This window comes from Sceloporus undulatus, chromosome 6 (genome assembly GCF_019175285.1).
Source record: "Sceloporus undulatus isolate JIND9_A2432 ecotype Alabama chromosome 6, SceUnd_v1.1, whole genome shotgun sequence".
Lineage (NCBI taxonomy): Eukaryota > Metazoa > Chordata > Lepidosauria > Squamata > Phrynosomatidae > Sceloporus > Sceloporus undulatus.
The window spans coordinates 108,935,307-108,957,123 of NC_056527.1; the positions used below are offsets into that span (position 1 = coordinate 108,935,307).

The following is a 21,817-nucleotide window of genomic DNA, read 5'->3' on the forward strand; positions in this document are numbered from 1 at the left end:
CCGGCCCGGGTGTCTTGCAAGTGACAGCTGAGACCAGCCATCCCGAAAAGGAAATTTTCTCAGAGACATTGGATACTCTCGGCTGAGAGTCAGGGAGGAAGGGTAGGTAAAGGGATGAAGGAAAGAAGGACTGTATGCCTCTTGCTGCTTGCACTTTAATCATTGATTCTAGACGTGTGAGACTCTAACTCCCATCATCCACCTTGCAGCACAGCCATTGATCATGCTGGCTAAGATGGTGCAAGTTGGAGTCCAATACAGCAAGTTAAGGAAGCATATGAGTCTGCTATCAGGTGCCCAGCCAGCAACTACCTGTAGCTTAGGAGGCTTTTTCTGACTGAGATCTCCAGTTGTTTCAGTGGCTGGCTAGACATCTAGTTGAGCAAGCTGTCAAATTTAAAGCTCATGAGAGATAACTGCTGAGTTTCCAAGTAAGAATTATTTATTGGTACACTGTAAAAGTATAGAATATTCAGTCTGAACAAATATGATTGAAATGAGTTGAACAACCTGGATCTCAGAAAGGGAATTACAAACACTTCCTTTTGCAAACACTTTGGTATAACCCTGCTGTAACTAAGCTTGCATAGGGAATGGAAACAAATGTGTTTTCTTCTGTCTACCTGCCTCCACATCCCTCTTCTTCTGTAAGTTCATCCAAGCAGGGACCTGACCTTTAATGTTTTGTCCAGCAATATGTATGATAAATAATCAATAATTCAATAATAACTAACAATATTAAAAAGATGCTTTGTCTTGGCAAAAGATCAGAAGAACCCCAAACAAAGCAGAGGCTCACACAAGTTTGAAAATGGTGAAGGTAGAAACCACCTCTGGAGTAAGTTAGGAAGTTGGGGTACCATATACATGTAGGATAATAAGATTTCTGAACAACCCAGCCCAATGTACCTTTCCCTTCTCCAAGAAAGGAGTTGGCCCGTTTGCATTCTGCTGGAGTCTATTTCTAGACTCTGGTTATTCTTCCAGCCCCCCAACCCTGGAGCCAAACTTGAAGACTGGGCTATAGTTAGCTGCCCCGCCTCCCACCAAGGGAGTCTATATAACCCTGGGGGAATTCACAGCCTGTGTCTAGGCTGCTTGTCCTTCTGGACCCTGGGACATCCCCACCAGCCCCACAGCTGCTCTTGACCCGCCTGCCTGTCCACTGAGAAAAAATGGTAAGTGGCATAGAAAGGGGTACAGACACCAGAGGGTTACAAAGTAAATTAGGCACAGAAAAGTTGGCAACTGCTTGACCCATCTTTTGCCCACCTTTAGCCTATCTCATGGAAATGTACCAAGTGGAGAAAAAATGCAGGGGTATCAGTTAATCATTCTGTTCAGCTGCTATATTTCAAAAGAGGAGTAAGAGGTGAGGCTGTCATTCAAAATCGCTGGATGATAGCTCAAAACAAAAGGTGTTCAACAACCATGGAAAAGAAACTCCCTTTAATTATCTTTTTATTCCACAGATTCTTATAGATCTTTCCTATCTTTTTGCTCTTTTGCTCCATTTCTCATAAATAACTATATTCATTTCAGTTTCTTTCTATTGATACATTTCCTTGTCTTAGCAGGAGATATAGTGTGTATTCGGGGGATGTGTTAGAATACTGAAGAGAGAAGGAAAAAGTGGGATAGCAGCGGAGGTCTTTTGACCAAGGGAAGGGAATTGAATATCATATTTCCATTGCTCAGCTCCAGAATCTGAAACCTGGTGGTGAATCCTCGCAGCCCTCAGAACAATCAAGTCAATGCTTTCTTTCTTCTTGAATATTACAGTGGGATGCTTTATCCAGCTTGGAATCATTTGGGCTCCTTTCTAAATTAGTATATGTTTTCAAAAACAAAGGGCAGCTGGGGATTTTTTGAGAAGACAGAAGTCTGAGGGGTGGGAAAAATCTGGACACAAGGAACCGGCATAAGTGGGATGGTGGGATCCTTCTAGTTTTTAAACAACAAAGACAAGGTTTATATCTATGTGTTTACCTCTTTCCACTGAAAGTAATTTTGTATGAGTTGAACACTAACTAGCCAATGTACTTCTGAAAAATTTGCATTCAAAGCCATTGCTCCTGGTCGTTGGGCCCTGCTGGTTGGAGGATTTAGGGAGCTGTACTCTGCCAAGAGGTTCCCCACTCAACAGTATTAAGAGGCACATTCTTAGGCAGTCGGTGTATATGCCCTCTAGACGTGTTGGGCCACAACTCCTGCCATTCCCAGGTGATGAAAGCTGCCATGTCTGTCCCCAACCCTCACTTTATGATACAGGAGTTTCAAAACTTTTGCAAAGTATATTTTGGAGATTCTGATCATTCAGCACTGCAGCTTCATGCATGCAGACACAAACTCATTTACTTTTGCTTCAGTGGGAAACTCACCACTCTAATACTGTTGGACCACACAGCTAAAGTTAGGCTCAACTTCTTTGATACTTTCCATCTTATGTAGGTCAGATTCACAGCTTATCTCTACATACAACTGGCTTTACTGGTAACACTGCAGTAGAAACAAGATGCAGCACTAAACTCCAGTTGGCAGCTCATAGAAGAGCCAGTGTGGTTTGAGTGTTGGACTCTGGAAGACCAGGGTTCAGATCCCTGCTTAGCCACAGAAACCCACTGGGTATTCTTGGGCAAGTTGTACTCCTCTCAGTTAAGAGGAAAGCAATGGCAAACCTTCCCAACTGCATCTAGGAAAGAAATCCCTAAGATAATTAATTAAAATATACCTAGTAACCTTTTTATACAGCAGATGAAAGTTCTCAAAGATGCAAGGAAAATTTGGAGACATTATTTTTGGACCTTGGCTCCCAGAATCCCAAACCAATATGAACAGTGCCTATGTTAGATTGAGAATTATGGGAAATGTAAGCCACAAGTAGTTTTCCAAATCTGGTGTAAGATACACTAATATTAATTACCTACCTAAACAAAAACATGCACACATCCTGACTAATATGTAATGAAAACAGTCTTTTATAAAAGACATACAATGGATCGAGACTGGAAAAGAAAATGAGTAAAAAGGTGAATATAGTATTTCTTCCACTTAGGGGCAGATGTTTAAAAGTATGATGTATTTATATTGCATACATCTTGCTATTAGTCCAGGAGTGAGAATCTTTGATCCTCCAGATTTTGTACTGCAGTTTCTAGTGTTTATCATCAATGTCTATGCTGTTTGGGGCTGCTGAGAGTTTCAGTCCAAAAACATCCAGAGGACTGCAAGATTCCCACCCCTGTATTATACACATTAGCTCAAGTGGTAATATTTTCTGGTATACTGAAGCTGGAATCCTGTTGGTTACATCAAACTAAAGAAGATCTGTTGCATCAGTTGTTGGTAGATGAGTTAACACATAGGTAAATCCCATTGATTCAATGGATCTTCTCTAGTCAGGACTAACAACAGGATTTCTTATTTATCACGAAAGCAGTTGTGTGCACTTGTATCTTATTTGCCCAAACTGGCATGTTTAGGCAACATATCAATCCTATCAATTTATGTATTAACTAGAGCCTATGCCAGATCTAGGAGACACACATAAAAGAGTGTTTTTGTGTGTGTAAGAGCCATGCCTTGTTCAGGGAATTTTGCAAAGGACAAGATGTCCAGACATCATTGTCATCCATTCTGACCTTTCCTATGTTCTTCCAGTGCATCTTCCATTTTTACTGTCTTGCCACAGAAAATCCATTAAAGATGGAAAGATAGATTGCTCAACATGGTTTCAGTTGATAGCACTAAGAGCAGTTCACCTGTGATTTACAGCCATTTGCTGAATACTCTAATACGTATCACATTAATAAAGATGAGCTGTCACAGTCATAAAATAGAAACTTGAGGGAAGTATCCCAATTCCATGATCATAAGCAGGAATTGTTGGAACAGCCATTTCTTAAGCCAACATAAACATCACCAAACTGTATATGCATAAAAAAAAATATTACTGCAAACTTCCATCAAATTTGCATATGCAAAATCATTTGTATAAGCACCAAACTAGAAAGAATTACTGTCCTATAACATAAATATGAAATACAATAAAGCTGGTATTCTGTGTTTCTGCTCAATCTGCTGCTAGTTCTTTCAGGAACCACTTAAAAACTCCCTGCTTTCTCTTCCTTTGTTCAGACTGGGACTCAGCAGTCCTTCAAATAAAGGACTGTCAGGCTGTCTTCAATAAATAACAGGTGGCCATCCTAGGGTAGCGTGGTCTAATCACACATTTACATATTAACTCTTTACAGGCCCCCAAGAAGGCAAAGAGAAGGGGAGCAGCCGAAGGTGGAAGCTCAAATGTCTTCTCCATGTTTGACCAAACACAAATCCAGGAGTTCAAAGAGGTAAGGAACAAAGAAGAAATGGAAGAGAGAATGGATGTAATTCTGTCTGAAAAACAGTGTGTGCCATGGTACCATCAAGTCAGAACTTTGGGGTACAAGTCCAGGCTACTACTTAGAAGGACAGGCAAGAGACAATCCCAAATTTAGCAGGCACACCAAAAAAGTAAAGTAATACATCTTAACATCTACTAAGACCATTATGGATAGTCTAGCATTTTCTAACTGTACCACTGAACACATGGGACAATGTTCTTAAAACTTACCCAGACTGTTCAGTGTAGAAAGGGATGTTGTAGCACCTTTGAGACTAACTGATCTGAAGACGTTGTAGCATAAGCTTTTGTAGACTTGGTCTATTTCCTCAGTATAGACTTTGTGCTCTTTGAGAACATGAATGGCAAATTATGAAATTGTATGCAAGAGCATGCAATTGAATGTTTTTAGAAGTGCTGTGTTATCTAGGCATGTGTCTTTAGCTCAGGGAGCAGACGGCCATGGAAAAAGTTCAGATATATTCATTACTATCATCAGCAGATTATGGTAATTAAAGCTGATTATGTTCATCAAAGTAAAGAGAAAAGAAGGAACATCTACAGTACTTTGAGATACCTACAAGGTCTGTGAAGTTTTTGTTAGAGACTGAGCTTGGAAATAATTACCTTTTTGACTTACAGCTCCCAACCTTCCCCAGACAGCATGGCTACTGGCTGCCAATTTGGGAACTGTGCTCAAATAAGTAATTTTAAAAAAGCAGATAGACAGTATTTGCATTTCCTGAGAGCTGTAGTTCAAAAACTAATTTAACAGATAGATTGGACAGAACTTTTTTCTTTGGAAATGAGGGACCACAGCCTCCAAAATGCACCCATCAGATTTCACAAGTGAATCACTACATGTTGGTTTTTGTTTTCTCCATTTGTTTTGACCTTTCTCATGAAAGGTAAGCCACATTTTGTTGAATAGAATCTACTCCTTCTGCTTAGAAAGGGCTTTTTTTCTTGTTTAGCTGTGCTGCATTTTGTAATACAGGCCCACTACCATGTCCACACGCCATTTACATAGTGTTCCTCTTCAAGTAAGGGTCTGCATTTAGGAAGTCCATGTGGTAAGTGGTGGTGAGAGCCCTCCATTGAAGATCTCTCCCCCTTCCACACGTCTGAGATTCTTGCTCTCCATTCCATGGGGACATTTACTCACCCTTTTGCAAACGTTGTGGCTGCCTCTGGACACCCCCACCCCCAAGAATGGTGGTGTTTCCTTTCTGAGGCACTAGAGACACACTAGTATCTATTTTGGGTGAGAGAGGACACAGAAAGTAGATGACATCTGTGCTTGGATGGAGCAAGCACCAACTCCTTACAAGGAGATCTTTGGAGACAAATTCCGACTAGATGACCTAGAGAAGAAGGAGTAACCGACCAACAGCCTTTTGACTTCAAACTCACTGAAAATTACGATTATACTCACAGTGGAAAAGTGAGGAAACCTTTTTATTGAAGTTGCCCAACTGGAGAAAATAAGTCAATGGCTACAGAATAATGATTGTAGTTCATCCCAACTCCTCATCAACTCAGTTTGTTTTTTATTATTTATATAGATATTTGGAACATCTTAACTTTTTTTTATGATAACCTGCTTTTTAAAAATCTCTGCATGATAACAACAACTTTCCCATTGGGTTTTTTATTGATTGTTTGCCCTTCCTACCAACATTTAAGGAGTTGCTGCTCCTCACTTTCTCTCCTGTCACATTATCCTCACAAGTGTTCTGTCAGATAGATAAAATCCAAAGAGTTTAATGCAGTACAGTACTCCCCTACCTCTTCAATACAGGCCATTCTGAAGAACATTCATTTCTCTTCTGGTGTCACAGCCTACCACATTGGCCTTCTCCATATCTGTCTAACGATGGGGAAATTTCCATCTCTTCCTCCATGTTATTTTAATGAATTGAATGGACAGTTTCTATACTTGGGCTAAAAACAGTTTCCAGTGAAGTTTCCCAAGCAGATGAGTCTCTCTCCCCTTGAATGGCCAACTACACAATGCTGCATACTACAACATACATCACTAGTTGGAGAAGAAGACATAGATTTGTGTAAAAAGTGCATATGGATTTATATAGTTATAGATGCAAATTTTGAAATGAAATAATTTCAGTAGAACTATAATATAATTCATCATAGTAAGAAAAACTGTGGGTTCCCCCCTCTGGGCTCCATAAGTCAAAGTACATAATACTCAAAGCAAGTTGATTTATTGAAGGAAAACATTTAAGTTATTGGAGGCATGTGAGTTATGGAGACATATGAGGTAAAAAATCCCATACATGACTCTTCTTTTCCATAGCAGTAAGAATACAAGAACAAATTAAATAATTAACAGTTTGCTGCCCTTAGTGAAAGCCAGAATCTGCTGTCTGAGGCTGCCATCCCATCCTGTTTAATGTGGGGCAACTCTGTGTCTCCATTATTGTTAATGTGTGCCTCCAAGACGCTTCAGACTTATGGCAACCCTAAAGCATACCTATCACAGGGTTTTCTTAGCAGGATTTGTTCAGAGGGGGTTTGCTTTTGCCTTCCTATGAGGATGAGAGAGTGTGACTTGCTGAAGGTCACACATTTGAATTCTTAGAGAACCCTAGTGTCTTCCCAAACTACAAATCTCATAGGACAGGTAGCGGTGGGAGTTAAAGTGCAGTCATAGTGCCATAACTCTGCAAGTGTGAAAAGACCCTACAATTGTAATTGCTATCTTTAAAATTAAGAGAAAGTTGGCAGCTCTTCTACTTCTTCCTCCTTTGAGCAGGAGGTGCAGCTCTGAAGATGCAGTACAGTATCTTCTTGCAGTTCATTTTTAGCAGGAAAGAGAGATACTCAGCACAAAGCAGAAAGAGGCAGCAAGGCAAGGAGGGAAATGCTTACCCCTTCCCTCCCCTCCATCCTTTGGAGACCTCATCAACAGCTCCTTTGGAATGTACCACCTGTCCCCTCTGGGAGGGGTACTGGGATTAATTTGAGATGCTTCAGAATTGCTCCCATTCCTGCTAGAGGCCAAGAAGGATATCAAATGACAGGTGCCTCTAGGGCACAGCTGCAAAGGAGTGGAGAGGAAAGACTGAGGATTCATGGTTGAGGCCTCTCCAGTTCCAGAATGCGCTGTTACATGAGTGCCATAATTCTCTTCGGGGAAATGAGAAGCCATGTGCAGAGGCGTCATTAAGGAGGTGCGAACCACACCAGGGGACACCCCAAGTAGGGTGACACCACTGCTCCCCAAATGTCTGCCTTTGGTTTTGGCAGAAATGGGCTGTGGTGTTTGCCTGCAACAACAAATTTTAAAAATTAACAGTTTCCTTCCCTTTGTGACACCCAGAATCTTCTGTCTGAGGCAGCCATCCCATACTGCTTAGTGGTATGGGACAGCTCTGTGTCCACATTGTTGTTGGGTGCTTGATGTGTCCTTAAAAACCTGCTGTTCGGCGGAAGAGAAGGTGTTCGCAGGGAAAGGCTCAGTGGGTGAAGAAAAGAGAGATCTTACCAAATTTTCACTTTAACCACATGAAACTAAGTAAATATAGATACATTTAGGCTGTGCATACAGTACTGTAATTTAAAAGTATAATTTTAATTTTTCCAGTTGTTTATGTTGCAACTGCTGTTACATTCAGTGATATATGGGAACTACAACTTACAAGTAACATTAGTACAAAAAACATTAGTAAAGATTCTGTATGGTGTGGTATGAGAAGAGGTCAGTGAGGTGACACTGTCAGTTAGCACACCAGGTGACACCCATCCTAGTGACCATGTGGCTGATTAGCAGTCCAGAGGCTGAAAGTCAGGGTATCAGTCCAAAGCTAGGAGACCAAAACTGACAGGGCCACACACAGAAGTGTTGTCTGGATTCAAGAACAGAGCAGTCTCTGAGCTGGCTTGGATGTCTCTCACACAACAGTTAAATGACATTGCTTCTAGCGACCGTAGAGCATTTGCTGCCTGATTTATCTAGGGAGGCCAATCATTCTGTGCAAGCAGCTGAAGCAACACCAACTGATCTTCAAGTTGCCTGTCAACTTACGGTGTCCCCATAAATTTCTTAAGGTTTTCTCAGAATACTCAGAGATGGTTTTGCTAGTTCCTTCTTCTGAAATATGGTCTCATAAAAAACTTTAAAAGTGGAAACCCATACTTGCATGTAAATGTTTGCCAAGCCTTTAGTAACATAATGCAGACTTGTGCACATTCTAAGTATCTCTTGAGAGTAGACAGTTTCTAAAGCCAAAATAAAGCCACTCTACAAATCCTAGATGCCAGCAACATTTATTTTTTGCTGGCATTAGGAGAACTGAAGGTGAATTTTCTGCAAGCTCACAGTTGTTTTTTACCTCCTTTCTGTTTTTGTTAGGCTTTCACCGTCATTGACCAGAACAGAGATGGAATCATCGACAAGGAAGATCTGCGAGATACATTTGCTGCTATGGGTAAGACAAAGGGGAGTTTGGAAAGAGGGTGACAGTGTCAACAGGAGGCAATGCAAAGCTTAATGGGTGATGTATGTCCCAAACCCAGTCCTCAGCTGCTAATCCTCTTCTTCTTTCTCTGCAGGGCGTCTGAACGTGAAGAATGAGGAGTTGGATGCCATGATCAAGGAGGCCAGTGGCCCAATCAACTTCACTGTCTTCCTGACCATGTTTGGGGAGAAGCTGAAAGGTGAGTGATTTCCTCCTGCCTCATCCTACGTTTTCTTCTTTCCTGTTTAATAGTCCATCCCACTCACTGCACCAGTTCCTGCTCTTACCCCTCTGGGGTCTGATCATGTCATATCTTTCCTTCTCTGCTCCTTGATAGCCTGTCCCCACCTCTCACTGTTCCTCCTCCTCTAACCCCACCAGGTGCTGATCCCGAGGACGTAATCATTGGTGCTTTCAAAGTCCTGGACCCTGAGGGCAAGGGCTCTGTGAAGAAGCAATTGTGAGTATCTACCCTTCAGCTCAAGTTCCAGTGGCAGTACTGGACTGGTTTGCATGTTAACACCAAGCAATGTTTTGTCTCTTCTTGGACTCTTGTACACCCTTCTTTTCCTATTCCATGGTCTATTATCCATTTTGACCTCTATGATTTGCTGTCACATTTGGATCAGGCAACTATGGTTTGCTCTCCAGAACACAGTAGGTTTCCAATTATGGCTGGATTCAGACTTGAAAGCATGCTAGTTCATTTTACTCAAAACTAGGAGTTATAGGGGATTCATGTATGTGAAAGGAGAAAGAAACATGCAGTATGTGAAGGTGCTTCAGACCAGACAGTAACCACGTAAACCATGTACCCACTTGAGGATGAAAAAATGTTGCAGATGAGACCAGAAATTGCTAGCAAATAGTCCAAGACAACAGACAACATTGAGAACTACAGCAACAAATACGGCAGCTTCCAGCAATGTCCTATCCATAGGAGCCCTATGAAAAGGTCCTATTTGGGCAGTGGGATGGGGATTGAAGAGCATTATTTCCAAACAAAACTATATCTATCAGTGTGGGCTTTTAACTAATGCAAAATTGGGGGTGGAGTGATTGTGGACTCCAGAATCAGAGGCCAACTCAAGATGGGAGTCTATGGCTAGGAGCTATCTAACAATGGGTCAAAAATAGCTAGGACTCCCTCTCACATAGTTTCATCTCTTTACCTCACTACAGTTTGGAAGAACTCTTGACCACCCAGTGTGACCGGTTCACCCCAGAAGAGGTAAGGGACTATGTCTACATAATATGATATACTAAGTATTTTATTGCTTATCAATATTTTTCCTCCTCCTCTTAATTCTTCTGTCATATGCTGGTTAATTCTGCATAAACCAGAATACTGATTTTAGGGGAAAATATTAAATGTGGACTTGCAAAATACATTTACATACCAATCATGGATTTCTCAAGCAGATTTTGAATTCATGCAGGGTTTTCTCTGAAATGAGGTCCAGTACTAAAATATTTTATCAGCATAAAGAGATTTCACAAATTGTTCTGAGGTTTTTCTGTCACCATGAGATAATAAGACACAATATTCACACACAACTCTTATCTTGCAAGGTATCACTTCTATATAAGTATGAGCTTTTAGAACTCTGTTTATATATGTTTAGGGTTGTGGGGCCCTCCTGTTAATCCAGGGCTAGCCCAAAACATTTTGTTACCCCCGGCAGAGTGTCAAGTAGTGATTCCTTACACACAAACACACACAAGTAAAAGTGCATTGGACTAAAGGCTGGCTGAGTTATCTTGGTACTTGAGGTAGAAAATGTCACAAGTGCTACTCCCAGTTCATAACAGTTTTAAAAACATCATAATAAACCACTAACAATTTGCTGCACTTTGCTGACATTCAAAACCTGCTGTCTGAGGTTACCAGTTGATGTTACCTAATGGTAGGGCCAGACCAGTGTTAATCTTAGAAAGTATGATTTCCAGGGAGGCATCCTACATCTTTATCTCTTTTTAGGACCATATCCCTCATGCTAATTTGGAGGAGAAAACATGTAGTTAGAAAATGTTGTGACATTGCCTTTCATAAGCTGCTACCGCACTGCAGAATTAATGTAGTTTGACACCACTGTAACCATCGTGGCTGAAACCTATGGGAAAAGTTAACACCAAGTAGTGTCTTTGTTCTGTGCTTTATCCTTCCACTTTTTTAGTGTTCTGCTTTTTAAAAATTGCCAGTGAATTTATTGAAATGGATTATACATCTTTTAACTCCTAGGAAACTCATTCCCAAATCTGGCCATCTCTGATCTTAACCCTCTCCTCTGTCTTGCAGATCAAGAACATGTGGCACGCCTTCCCTCCAGATGTAGCTGGCAACGTTGACTACAAGAACATTTGCTATGTCATCACACACGGAGAGGACAAAGAAGGGGAATAAAATCTCCCAATTTTCCACCCTTGCTCTGTGGGGGAATCCACCCAAACACCCCAAGGCTAGGGGAGTTTCCCTTATGCTGGTCCCTGATTATCCATACACTTTTGTACCCCAACAGTATACATGTAAATCTGTTATTTATTACTATTAGTATTGTTTGGGGAGGAAAAATATACCCCCCAAAGCCAATTCCTTGCCCACCTCAATTAGTCTTAACCTAACTGGGACCTTCCTCTGTAAAATGTCTTAATAAAGATGAAGACAGCTCTGTTTCTAATGCCCCTGTTGTTACAGTCTGTCTGTTTAGCTTGGAGAAAAGAAAACTGAAATATTTGAAGGAATGTCATGTAGAAGATGGAATGACCTTATTTTTCTGCTGCTCTAGAGATTAGAACATGGAGAAATGAATTCAAATTACAAGAAATTCCACCTAAAAATTAGGAAGCACTTTTTTATTGTAAGAACAATTCAACAGAGGAATAGATTGCCTCAAAGGGTAGTGGATTCTCCTTCACTGGAAATCTTTAAACAGAGATTGGATAGGCATCTTTCAGGAGTGCTTCAGTTGTATATTCTTGTGTGGCAGGGATCAGATTAGATGGCCTACGTTTTCCATTCCAGTTCTATGAGTTTGATTCTTCACCTAGAATGAGATGATATGAAGGCTAGTATTATTCTACATTTAAAAAACAACAAAACACCAGTGTATATTCTGGTTCCTGTAGTTCCCCAAAACAATAACTTGGAGAAGGAATCCAATAATTTTTCAGTTTCTTTTCATGGTTGCATCCTCCCCTAAACTGGTGGTTTTCAAATTTATTAGGACTCTATTTCCTATTATCCGTAGCCTGCATAGCATTGCTGTGTGGTGTATCCAATCCATCTATAGAGAGGATGGTTGGAAAAGCTGATTAAGCAGATTAATCTGTTTAATTAATTCATTTTAAATGAGTATCTGGCATGATCTGTCAGGGGCAGAGATAGATCAGAACAGAGGCAAAAATTAGTGGGATCAGACCTTTTTGCTTTCTTTCTGTTACTCCTTTCTCTCTCTGTCTTCCTGCTCTCCCTCCTTTACCCAGCAGGTTTCTGGGAGGAGGACAGGTGGCACTTATGGGAAATCTTTCCAAGTCTTGGAAACATTACATTTTTAGACAACTCCCAGACTACCAGCATCTCACTGGTATTTAACTGTTCATGTTGCAAGGGCTTCAAGATCCTCTAGAAAACTAGGTTGTAGCCAGTGCTACCATCTGACCCACCCAGATTTCAGTATATTTGGCAGAAAATTAAAGGAACTCTTCTGTTATGTTTGGAGAAACTGTGGAGCAAAGCTGGCTAGGATTTAACAGAGAAAGTTTAGATGGGGAACAAAAGGGGGAGAAGGATGTTGTGTAGTGGAGGACAGATTTGAGAGATGTGTTATTGACAAGAACAGGATTACAGATGAATGTGCACAGGAAGCATTTGAGAGTTTGGACTATTTAGACAAAACAGCCATAGGCTGGCTGTGGACAGGCCCAAAGCTAATGGGAGCTAAAAGTGGAGAAGGTGAAGCCAACCTTCTGTTTCTGTCCCCTTTTCTTCTTTTTCTGCCATCTCTATTCATTTCTTTGACTGTCACTCTCTTCTCTTTTTGCCAATGTTTTCTCCACTCATGCAATGAGTTGCTGATATTGGACATTGGTGGCATTTAGGAAAAGTAGTATTGATGACTTTAGGGCAGGCCCTGATAAAGCAGATAAGCAACAACAAATCCACTTTAAAATATGTGTTTAATTTATTTTAATTCCGTGTCAGATCTGTTTGAAACAGGTGCTGGAAGGCACAATTGGAAAAGACCACACATACCTTAGAGAGAGAAGCCAGGTGTCAGTACTTTCCAAGATCACTTTTGTGTCTTTAAGCTACAAGTGTATGCGGTAACTGTGCCTTTTATATTGGTGCTATCCCACTGGTCCCTTCTTTCTTCCACCCATCCCTCACTGCAGGTAAGTCCTCCAGGAAAGAGAATAGGCAGAAGAACTGGTGGAGCAACCTGATCAAAATCAAAGCTTGGAAAAGTTACAATTTTGACTCCAGCATCCAGAATCTCCAGGCAGAACAGGCACTGGTTATGCTGGTAAGAGATCCACAGAGTTAAATTTTTACCACCAGTTTAACCTTTCCAAGCCTTGACCCAAAACAATCAAATGTCAGCCCCTCTTCTTGCTTTGGATCTTTTAAAAGTGCAGGCATGATACACAGTTTGGTATTTGGCAAACCCCAGATGCCACAAGTACAATCCATCCCCTGCTCTATCCCAATCCAGTTCATCTACAAACCTCCCTCCTCATTTTACTGTCTCTGGAAATCTCAAAGGCTCAGAAGACAAAATTCCGCAGAGGTGGCTTAGGGACTGGTTCTCGGTTGATCTTGAGGGAGAAATCTACCACCTTGGCTGACTGGGTGAGGCATCCAAGGGAGACCACATCAATATTGGGCCCCACAAACTGAGTTATGTTATTCTCAGTGATTCCTCCGCTAGCTTCAACTGTCACATGAGGGAAAGAGGTCTTCAATGTTTTGGCTGTGGGGTGCAAGTCCTGCAAGGAGGAAAACAAGGGAGGTTAATAGGAACAATCAAATCAAGCAAAATATTTCAAAATATTGGGAGTTTCCAATTAGTTTCATTTTGATTATATCTGCATATTTGTGGGTTTTCTAACTCTTGAATCTAGTTCTTCTTCAAAATACTGTAATATCTGGGTTTTCTTTCCTTCCTTCTCTTCCTCCCTTGTGCACCCCCATCACATGTCATATCCAGTAAGTCTCATGCAAAATTTCAGAAACCATTTTCCACTGAACACTTTTTTTTATTAGAATTCAGGCATTATAGCCATAGTGATCTAGCAATGTTATACTAGTCAAATAGCAGGATTATTAAGATAATTTTGATTCAGTGTTATCACTCCTCTTTTCCTTGCTTGACCTCTACTGAATCTGGATCCTGAAAACAATTAGCTTTGTTTATTTGGCAAGAGCCATCTTTGCTGGTTCTCAGATAGTAGAAACTGTAACGGATTCCCTCTTTTTTATGGCTGGTGCTTGGGCTTTGCTTATCCCTCCACTGCCAACCAATTTCTATACTGAACCCCCTTTTAAGATGGCAGGTTATTTTCTAGTATAGTAGCGTGGATATAGTATAGATTTGACCGACACTCCTTTATATAAACCAAAATATAAACTTTATTGAACAAAATGGTTGAACATCTTTTCCTTGAACTGAATGATATTATATCACTGTTAGTTCAGGCTCTGGTTACTTAGTTACATTTGTATTCTTTGCTTAGTTACTATTATTTCTCTTTTCCCCAGTTTCCCTTTAACTATATTGGGACTTTCCTATCCCTTTTAGACAATTCCTTTTCCTATCTCAGCCACCAAGGCTAACAATGGCCTGTTACAGACTGCCAAAATAAAGCTGCTTTGGGTCTCTTTGGAGGTATGCTGTTTAAATGGTGCATGCATCCGAAGAATCCGAAAGCTGCACCAAAGCCGCACTCCAGTGCTTAGGAATGGAGCGTGGCATTGGCGCGACCTCCGGGCTCTTAGGACCCATGCATCATTTAAATAGCATACCTCCAAAGAGACCCGAAGCAGCTTTATTTTGGCAGTCTGTAACAGGCTATCTCTTAAGATCTAAATTAACCACAACCCTCTTTTAGAGTTTGGCTACTCTGAGTCTCTCTTTCCTAGACTCCTCAACCTAATCCAGTCCCTCTCTGGACCTAGCAGTTCCCTAACTGACTAATCCCTCAGGGCCTCATGGAACCCAGTCCTCTCTCCGGACCTAGCAGTTCCCTAACCTACTGGACACCAACCTCCTCCCTCAAGATCCTAAACCCTAACTGAAGTTCTAAACTGTCCCAGTTCCAACTGACTCTCAACTGTCAGCCCGGAATTTTTAAAAGCCCCAGCCCACATTCTATTGGCTGGTCCTCAGCTGCCTCCTGATTGGTCAGCTGGGTGTGCTCTCCGTTACAGAAACACACAAGCAAAGTGACCCATGCATTTCATTTTGGAATGTACTGGGTTGAAAATAATGCCACCTGGGGAGAGAGAATAAAAAGTCATCAGTAGAACCAAGAGTTCACTGGAAATATGAAGCAAAATGTCTCCTGGGTATCAGAAATAAAACTGATTTGTACAGGAGCAAAACCTGGTATTTCCTGAGAACTTTTACCTTTTTGCTCTCAGCTTCTGGGGTTTGTGATAATTTACATTTTTGGATAATAGTTCTCCAAATCTCCCCAGCTGGCATGATCACTGACCACACTGGCTGGGGGAGTAATGAAGTTCTTGTCCCAAAAGTAACCTGTCCAAACTCTGAAGTGGCTCACATATGGGCAAAATGTTTTTTAAACACCTCCATGGAGACATTTATCCTTTGGGCAAAAAGCTGAGGTCCAAGACATCCCAAAAGCTAGAATCTGTGTAGATAATCAGGTGGAAAGGGGTGTAAGGTCTGTTCTTTTGTTCAATAAACTCTACCATTAAAAGCCCACCCTGCTAAGATTTTGTACGTCTTCATTAAAACATGTTTGTGCATGCCTCCTTTAAATTCCTTTGACATTTATTTGTGTGTGTGTGTGTGTATGAAAGTATGCCAAATAAACAGAATCCAGCCCAAGAGCAATCAGATCTTCTGTTTCCAAAAAAAAAAAAAAACCCACTGAGCAATTTGTAGTTTTGTGAGGGATTTAAAATTTAAGAGCTCTAGTGGTTCCAAAAAGCACAGATCCCAGGACTCCACAGGATGGAGTCATGGCAGTTAAAGTGATATCAAAGTACCATAACTGTACTGTGAAAGGGGCCCATAATTCTCCTTCCCGGTGAGACATGGCAGAACTTTGTGAGGGATGGGATATTTAGCAGATTACATTTGTTTTCTTTCTCTCTCTTTCCCTCTCTCTCTCTCTCACTCTGACATACACATAATTTTGTTTTGTTTTTTCAAATGGATAGTAATTTCAGTTTCCAACAATTTCACTACACATGGCCTTTAAACCACACTTAGACCTGGAAAAAATACTTTTGAAGATATTTATCGCACGACACCACCTCCAACCCATAGCTGATGTATCCCCAGAGTGTGGTTAGGGTGTCCCTTGGGGGAAGCCCATGAATGAGTTCACAGTCATGCAAGTCTTCAGATGTGAAACCACACTGCTGGGGCAGCTGCATTAATAGTAGTCATATGGTATCAGTGTACCCTCCTCTCCCTCCCTCACCTTGCTATTCCCAAACAGAATGATTGCCTTTATATATTTTTCTATTTCTTTTCTTTTAAAAAAAACACCTTAAATTGTATTAGCGGAGCTCTGGAATTGCATGAAAATGTGAAAATAAAAATAAAGTTTAAAAAATAAAGGCATGCTGGGTAGGGCATTAGGCAGGGAGGTTGGGACAAGGGGGAGTCAGGATGAGAGCACAATGGTGGCAGCAGCCCCAGTCATGCAATTGCAAAGACATGCAATGATGGCTGCTCTGAAACTTATATGTTTCTTTTCTTTTTTATCTGACATGGTGCTCATGCAAGTACCTCAGCAGCAAAATTGTCCAACATGATAATATCAGAGCCACATTCTGCTGCTTCAACAGCCTCCTCCAATGAGCGACACTCAACTTCTACCTTCAGGGCAAAGCCTCCGACACGCCGGGCACTCTGGACAGCCTATGGGTTGTAAACAAATTATTTGAAAACTCACACTTGCTCAGAAGCTGTAAAGCAATTTTTTTATGTGGCAGATGTGAATACTACCAGACGTTATCTGGTTGTGTGACAAGTGCCACTTGCTTACATTCCCCCTTCTATGCAACCATTACAGTTACAGCTCTCCAGCTTTCACACTGGCAACCCTATCAGGGCTCATGGATATAATCAGATCTGTGTCCAGAAGGCCAATTGGAACTTTTCTGCTTGGCAACTCGCTCCCCATACCATACCCAAATTGCTGCAAGGAAGGACCCACATAGTGTATAAAGGTTGCCTCCCCTGCGTTTAAGGACAAATTACATGCTTCCCCCTTTGAAGATGCCTTTCCACAAAGCCATCATTATGGTTGTGATGCTTACCAGGTCTGGGGGGTGGACGGAACAGTTGCATAATAAGATTTTCATCCGGAAGCATCTAATCTCTGAAATGTTCTTTGGTTGGTATTTTGTGGCATGTCAGTTTGTCTTAATAGAGATAATAATGTCCTACCGTGGATTTGGCCACCCATATCTTCTAGGCCAGTGATTCCCCAACCCTGGTCTTCCAACTGTTTTGAACTTCAACTCCCAGAATCCTTGAACATTGGCCAAGATGGCTGAAGCTTCTGGAAACTAAAGTCCAAAACCGCTGGAGGACCAAAGTTTGGGAACCACTGCTCTAGGCTGATGTGGCTACCTTTGCTTTTGGTCTGCTCACCTGGGTGATACTTCCAGAAGCCCACACATGGTTGTCCTTCAACATGATGAGGCTCCCCAGATCGTACCGGTGGCAGGATGCTCCTCCTATCAGGAGGGCATATTTCTCTGGCAAACGGAATCCAGGTGTGGTCTTCCTTGTCCCTGCCACCTCTCCGTGCCAGCCAACCTCTCGTGCCACCCTGCAGACTTTTGCTGCTAACGTGGCCACGCCACTGCATCGGCCCAAACAGTTCAGAGCCACCCTTTCACCTAGCAGGAGGTCTTTCGCCTGCCCACGGACTTCGGCCACACGGGTAATTGGTTCTACCCATGCCCCCTCTGACTGGAGCCATTCCACGGAGCAGCCCACTTCAGCAAAGATGGCCTCAAAGAATGGGAAGCCAGCCATGACTCCAGGGGACTTGCAGAGGAGCACAGCACATTCTTGTCGGTCACCCACTGCATAGCCGCCATAGTCAAAGCTGGGGACGTCTTCCTGCAACCAGTCACGGGCCAGCTGGCGCAATCGAGGAGCAGGGAGGAGGTATGAAAGATTTGGACGAGAGGCCATGAAAACTGAGAAAGAAAAATCATAAAGATGTTGGCAAAAGTATACCAAACTAACCTCCTCTTAGTGGTCACTAATGGTGCCACATAATGGCAATAATGCAACACTTGTCTCTGGGGCTCTGATGTGGAGAAGATCTGTTGCCTTTGTCTCAGGGCTTGGAAAGTTACATGAATTCACTATGGCCCAGTACATACCTGCTTGAAGGTCCGGAGTGGTGGTGGCATTTTTTCCTCTGCAAGGAAGCCGCAGCCGCCAAACCACACAGCTTCCCTGCAAAGGAAAAAGAACCCGCAAAAAGCGGTTTCTTTTTCTGCCGTGCCAATTATGTCCGAATGCACCAATGGCGCACTTGTGATGTAACTGGTGTGACACGATGTGCGGATGCTATGTATCAGTTACGTCATAATGGCAGTGCCCATATACACAGGGCACCATCATTATGCCGCAGTCAGTACATGCTAGGGTTAGGGACTGTGCGGTTGCTGTGCGGTCCCGTAACCCTAGCATGGTGCGAGCATGGCGGTTTTGCACTGTCTGTACTGTGCCCATGGTTATTTGTATCACCTTTTAAAAAAACAACTGATTATAATGTTTAAAAATGGTCTTTGTTGCACTGATTGTTACTTTTCCTTTATTTTTTTTAAAGAATTTCAATAAGACTAGTAAGAGAATGGGATAAAACATGGAATGTTGCTGTCAAAAAGTCTCAAATCTGCCTTAAAATTATCATTTAAAGTGATTTTTTAAATAGATAATGTTCGGCATTACACCAACGAAGCAGCTTTGTTCCCACATTTTATCCAACTTTTGAAATGTTGGTAACTTGTTGCTGCTAACTGCACGACGTCTTACTCGCAAGGTTTAGCTGGGTTCTATATCTCACTCACTTGCTCTGTTTACCTATATGCAAGTCAGTGCTTCTCAAATGTATGGAGATTATCAGACGGGGGGGGGGGGAGTAAAAGGCATACTTCTGCATAATCACATGATCACGCTGAAGATTTTCAGATGACATTGTGCTCAAGCAGGACTTATCCGATGTAGATCCAGGAATGCTCCTGCAACTAAACCATTCCCAAGACTTCCCTGTGAATGGTTTGTTGCTACAGCATTCCTGGATCTTCATGGGATATGCCCTGGATGAGTGCGACATTGTCTGAAAATTTTCAGCGCAATCGTGCTTTTATGCTGGGAATATGCCTTTTACTCCTGCCCCCCCCCCGTCTCCTATGTGTGGGCTGCAGTTCCCATCAGCCTTCACCAGAACAGCTAGCAGTGAGTGATGACAGGAGATACAGCCCAACATCTGGAGGCCATAAGTGCCACACGCTGGCTTTAAAGCCATGACACAGAGAAAGATTTTTTTTTAAAATGCAACATAAGAAAGAAAATCCTCCTCAGACCCAACAATCTTGAAAATCACAAAGAAAAACTAGCTGCAGTTCCCATCCATCCCCAGAAAACAAGGCAGAAACAATACGTAGAGAGATCTTGTAGCACCTTTGAGACTAACTGTAAGAAATAAATTGGCAGCATGAGCTTTCGTAGACTTCAGTCAACTTCCTCAGATGCATTTAGAAATGCATTTGGAGGCAAGATAGAAACAAGGCAGCTTTTCCTTTGGTGATACTTGGTATTTTTCTCTTTCTAAGAGCCCCACCCCACACTTCCCTTTATGGCCTATATGTCTAAGGGATATAGCTAATTTTAAAAAGGCTGCTGTGCTGGATGCTGCTTACCCAAAGAGCCGAGCTCCGCAATGTCTCTCTGCAACTTCTTCCTCTTGTCCAACTGGTTGCACAAGACACATTTCCTGCATTCCTGAGGGGTGGGAGGCAGCACTGTGAGGGGTGGGATTAGGGCTACAATCACTATTCCTGGCACTTTGGACCCATCACCTGTTTACTTGGAGAAATGGCCTTTCTCCACTACAAGTCACAGCTGGGGCTCAGACTGACTATAAAATTACTGTACTAGCAGAACAAGTCCTCCCGCTTACATCACTGGAGGATCAGACTTCTAGGGTCCTAAACACACTGCAGAAATAATACACTTTGAGACCGCTTTAACTGCCCCAGCTCAGTGCTAGGAAATCCGGGGAATTGTAGATTATTGTGGCTCCAGAGCTCTCTGACAGAGAAGGCTGGGTCATTCACACTATGATATAAACCAATTTGCAAAACGTTTTTTCTCAACCTGAATTCAAAGGGGACCGTGTCAAATCTCCCATAACCTGAGTTTTCCAAGATTGCCTTTTCCCCTTTGGCTCAATTCACACTAGCATTTTTTGTGCTGAGTAGATCCAAGGAGGTTCAATGATGCAGTACCAAATCGAAGTCCCCACTATAAAAGTTTACCCCAATTGAGTCTCTCCATGGCAATTTAACCCTGTTGTTGGAGTCACATTGCCATTTGTATCCGTTTAAAATGGAGCCGGCATTTCAGTCGTTTCCAGAATTCCCTAGCATTGAGCCAGGACAGGTAAAGCAGTCTCAGACTTGATTATTTCTGCAGTGTGGTTTGGACCCTAAAGAAAAGGCCTTTAGGTTGCAATTTGCCCAAAATAACTGGTTTATCATTCAACAAAACAGCTGATAACAGAATCTGAGGCCAAAGTACATGGGAGGTACCTTGAGTCCAGTTCTCCCGCTCTCTTCTGGGAAGTCAATCCCAATGAATCTCATCTTCTGTTTGAGGCTGAGCACTGATATCTTTGCTAGGGATGTTAATATTTTCTCCATGACTCTGCTGCTGTGCTTTTATGAGCAACTTGCCACACAAAAATTAAGCATAAAGGGGAAACAATTTTCTTTCACACTACACCATTCTAGCATTTTGATGCCACTTTGACTACTGTGGCTTCATAGAATCTAGTGATCTGTAATTTTTTTTGCAAGGTATTTCAAATTCTTTGCCAGAAAGAGCTGGCGGACTCCACAATTACAAACCCTAAGATTTGTAAAACCTAAGACCCCCTAAGCCAGCATGATATAGTGGTTTGAGCACTGGACTACGACTCTGGAGATCAGGGTTCAGTTCCCTGCTTGGCTATGGGAACCCACTGAGGGACCTTGGGCAAGTCACATACTCTCAGCCCTAGAAAACCCCATAATAGAGTTGCACTGGGATTGCTGTAAGTCAGAAATGCACACAACAACAACAAGATTCTATAGGGTGGAGCCATGGCAGTTTTAAATGATTTAAAATTATTTTGTAGTGTTTAATGTGGGGCTTTTAAATTGTATTTTAAATTTTTATTGTAAACACTTTAAATTTACTGTTTTTGAAGCTGCAAAGTGCTGCCACTACAGCATGAGAAAGAGGCCCTGATAAATCTACATGTCCTGCTGCTGTTCAATGCAGGGAAGCAAGACACATTTTTAAAAAGTTAGCACATTGCACACTCTGCAGGAGATATCTACAAACTGTGGTGTAATCTGAACTGCAGAAATAATGTTGGTTAACACTGCTTTAACCGCCATGGCTAAATGCTATGGAATCCTGTAGTTTGTTGTGACAGAGAAGGCTAATGTCACAAAACTAACAAT

At 41.9% G+C, this 21,817-nt stretch overlaps 2 protein-coding genes across 4 annotated transcripts; one reads left to right on the forward strand and one right to left on the reverse strand.

Moving 5' to 3' along the window:
* Positions 1-1,022: 1,022 nt before the first annotated feature.
* Positions 1,023-11,543, forward strand: MYLPF (myosin light chain, phosphorylatable, fast skeletal muscle). Its single transcript, XM_042471748.1, has 7 exons — positions 1,023-1,178; positions 4,254-4,349; positions 8,757-8,832; positions 8,957-9,061; positions 9,244-9,322; positions 10,045-10,093; positions 11,162-11,543. The coding sequence occupies exons 1-7, from the start codon at positions 1,176-1,178 to the stop codon at positions 11,264-11,266; spliced, it is 513 nt and encodes a 170-aa protein (XP_042327682.1). The 5' UTR covers positions 1,023-1,175; the 3' UTR covers positions 11,267-11,543.
* Positions 11,544-11,687: 144 nt separating this feature from the next.
* Positions 11,688-20,803, reverse strand: QPRT (quinolinate phosphoribosyltransferase). Of its 3 annotated transcripts, none has more exons than XR_006104410.1 (5): positions 20,009-20,800; positions 17,718-18,274; positions 16,848-16,979; positions 12,826-13,848; positions 11,688-11,906 (listed from the first exon to the last, which is right to left on the reverse strand). XR_006104410.1 is itself a non-coding variant. In XM_042471704.1 (5 exons), exons 2-4 carry the CDS (start codon positions 18,267-18,269, stop codon positions 13,627-13,629), a joined length of 906 nt encoding a protein of 301 aa, XP_042327638.1. In that variant the 5' UTR covers positions 18,270-18,274; positions 20,009-20,800; the 3' UTR covers positions 11,688-11,906; positions 13,588-13,626. The 3 variants fall into 3 exon arrangements, 2 of the variants coding, with proteins under 2 accessions (XP_042327638.1, XP_042327639.1); XM_042471704.1 differs by having other exon boundaries at positions 13,588-13,848; XM_042471705.1 differs by lacking the exon at positions 12,826-13,848 and having other exon boundaries at positions 20,009-20,803.
* Between the last annotated feature and the right edge of the window lie 1,014 nt (positions 20,804-21,817).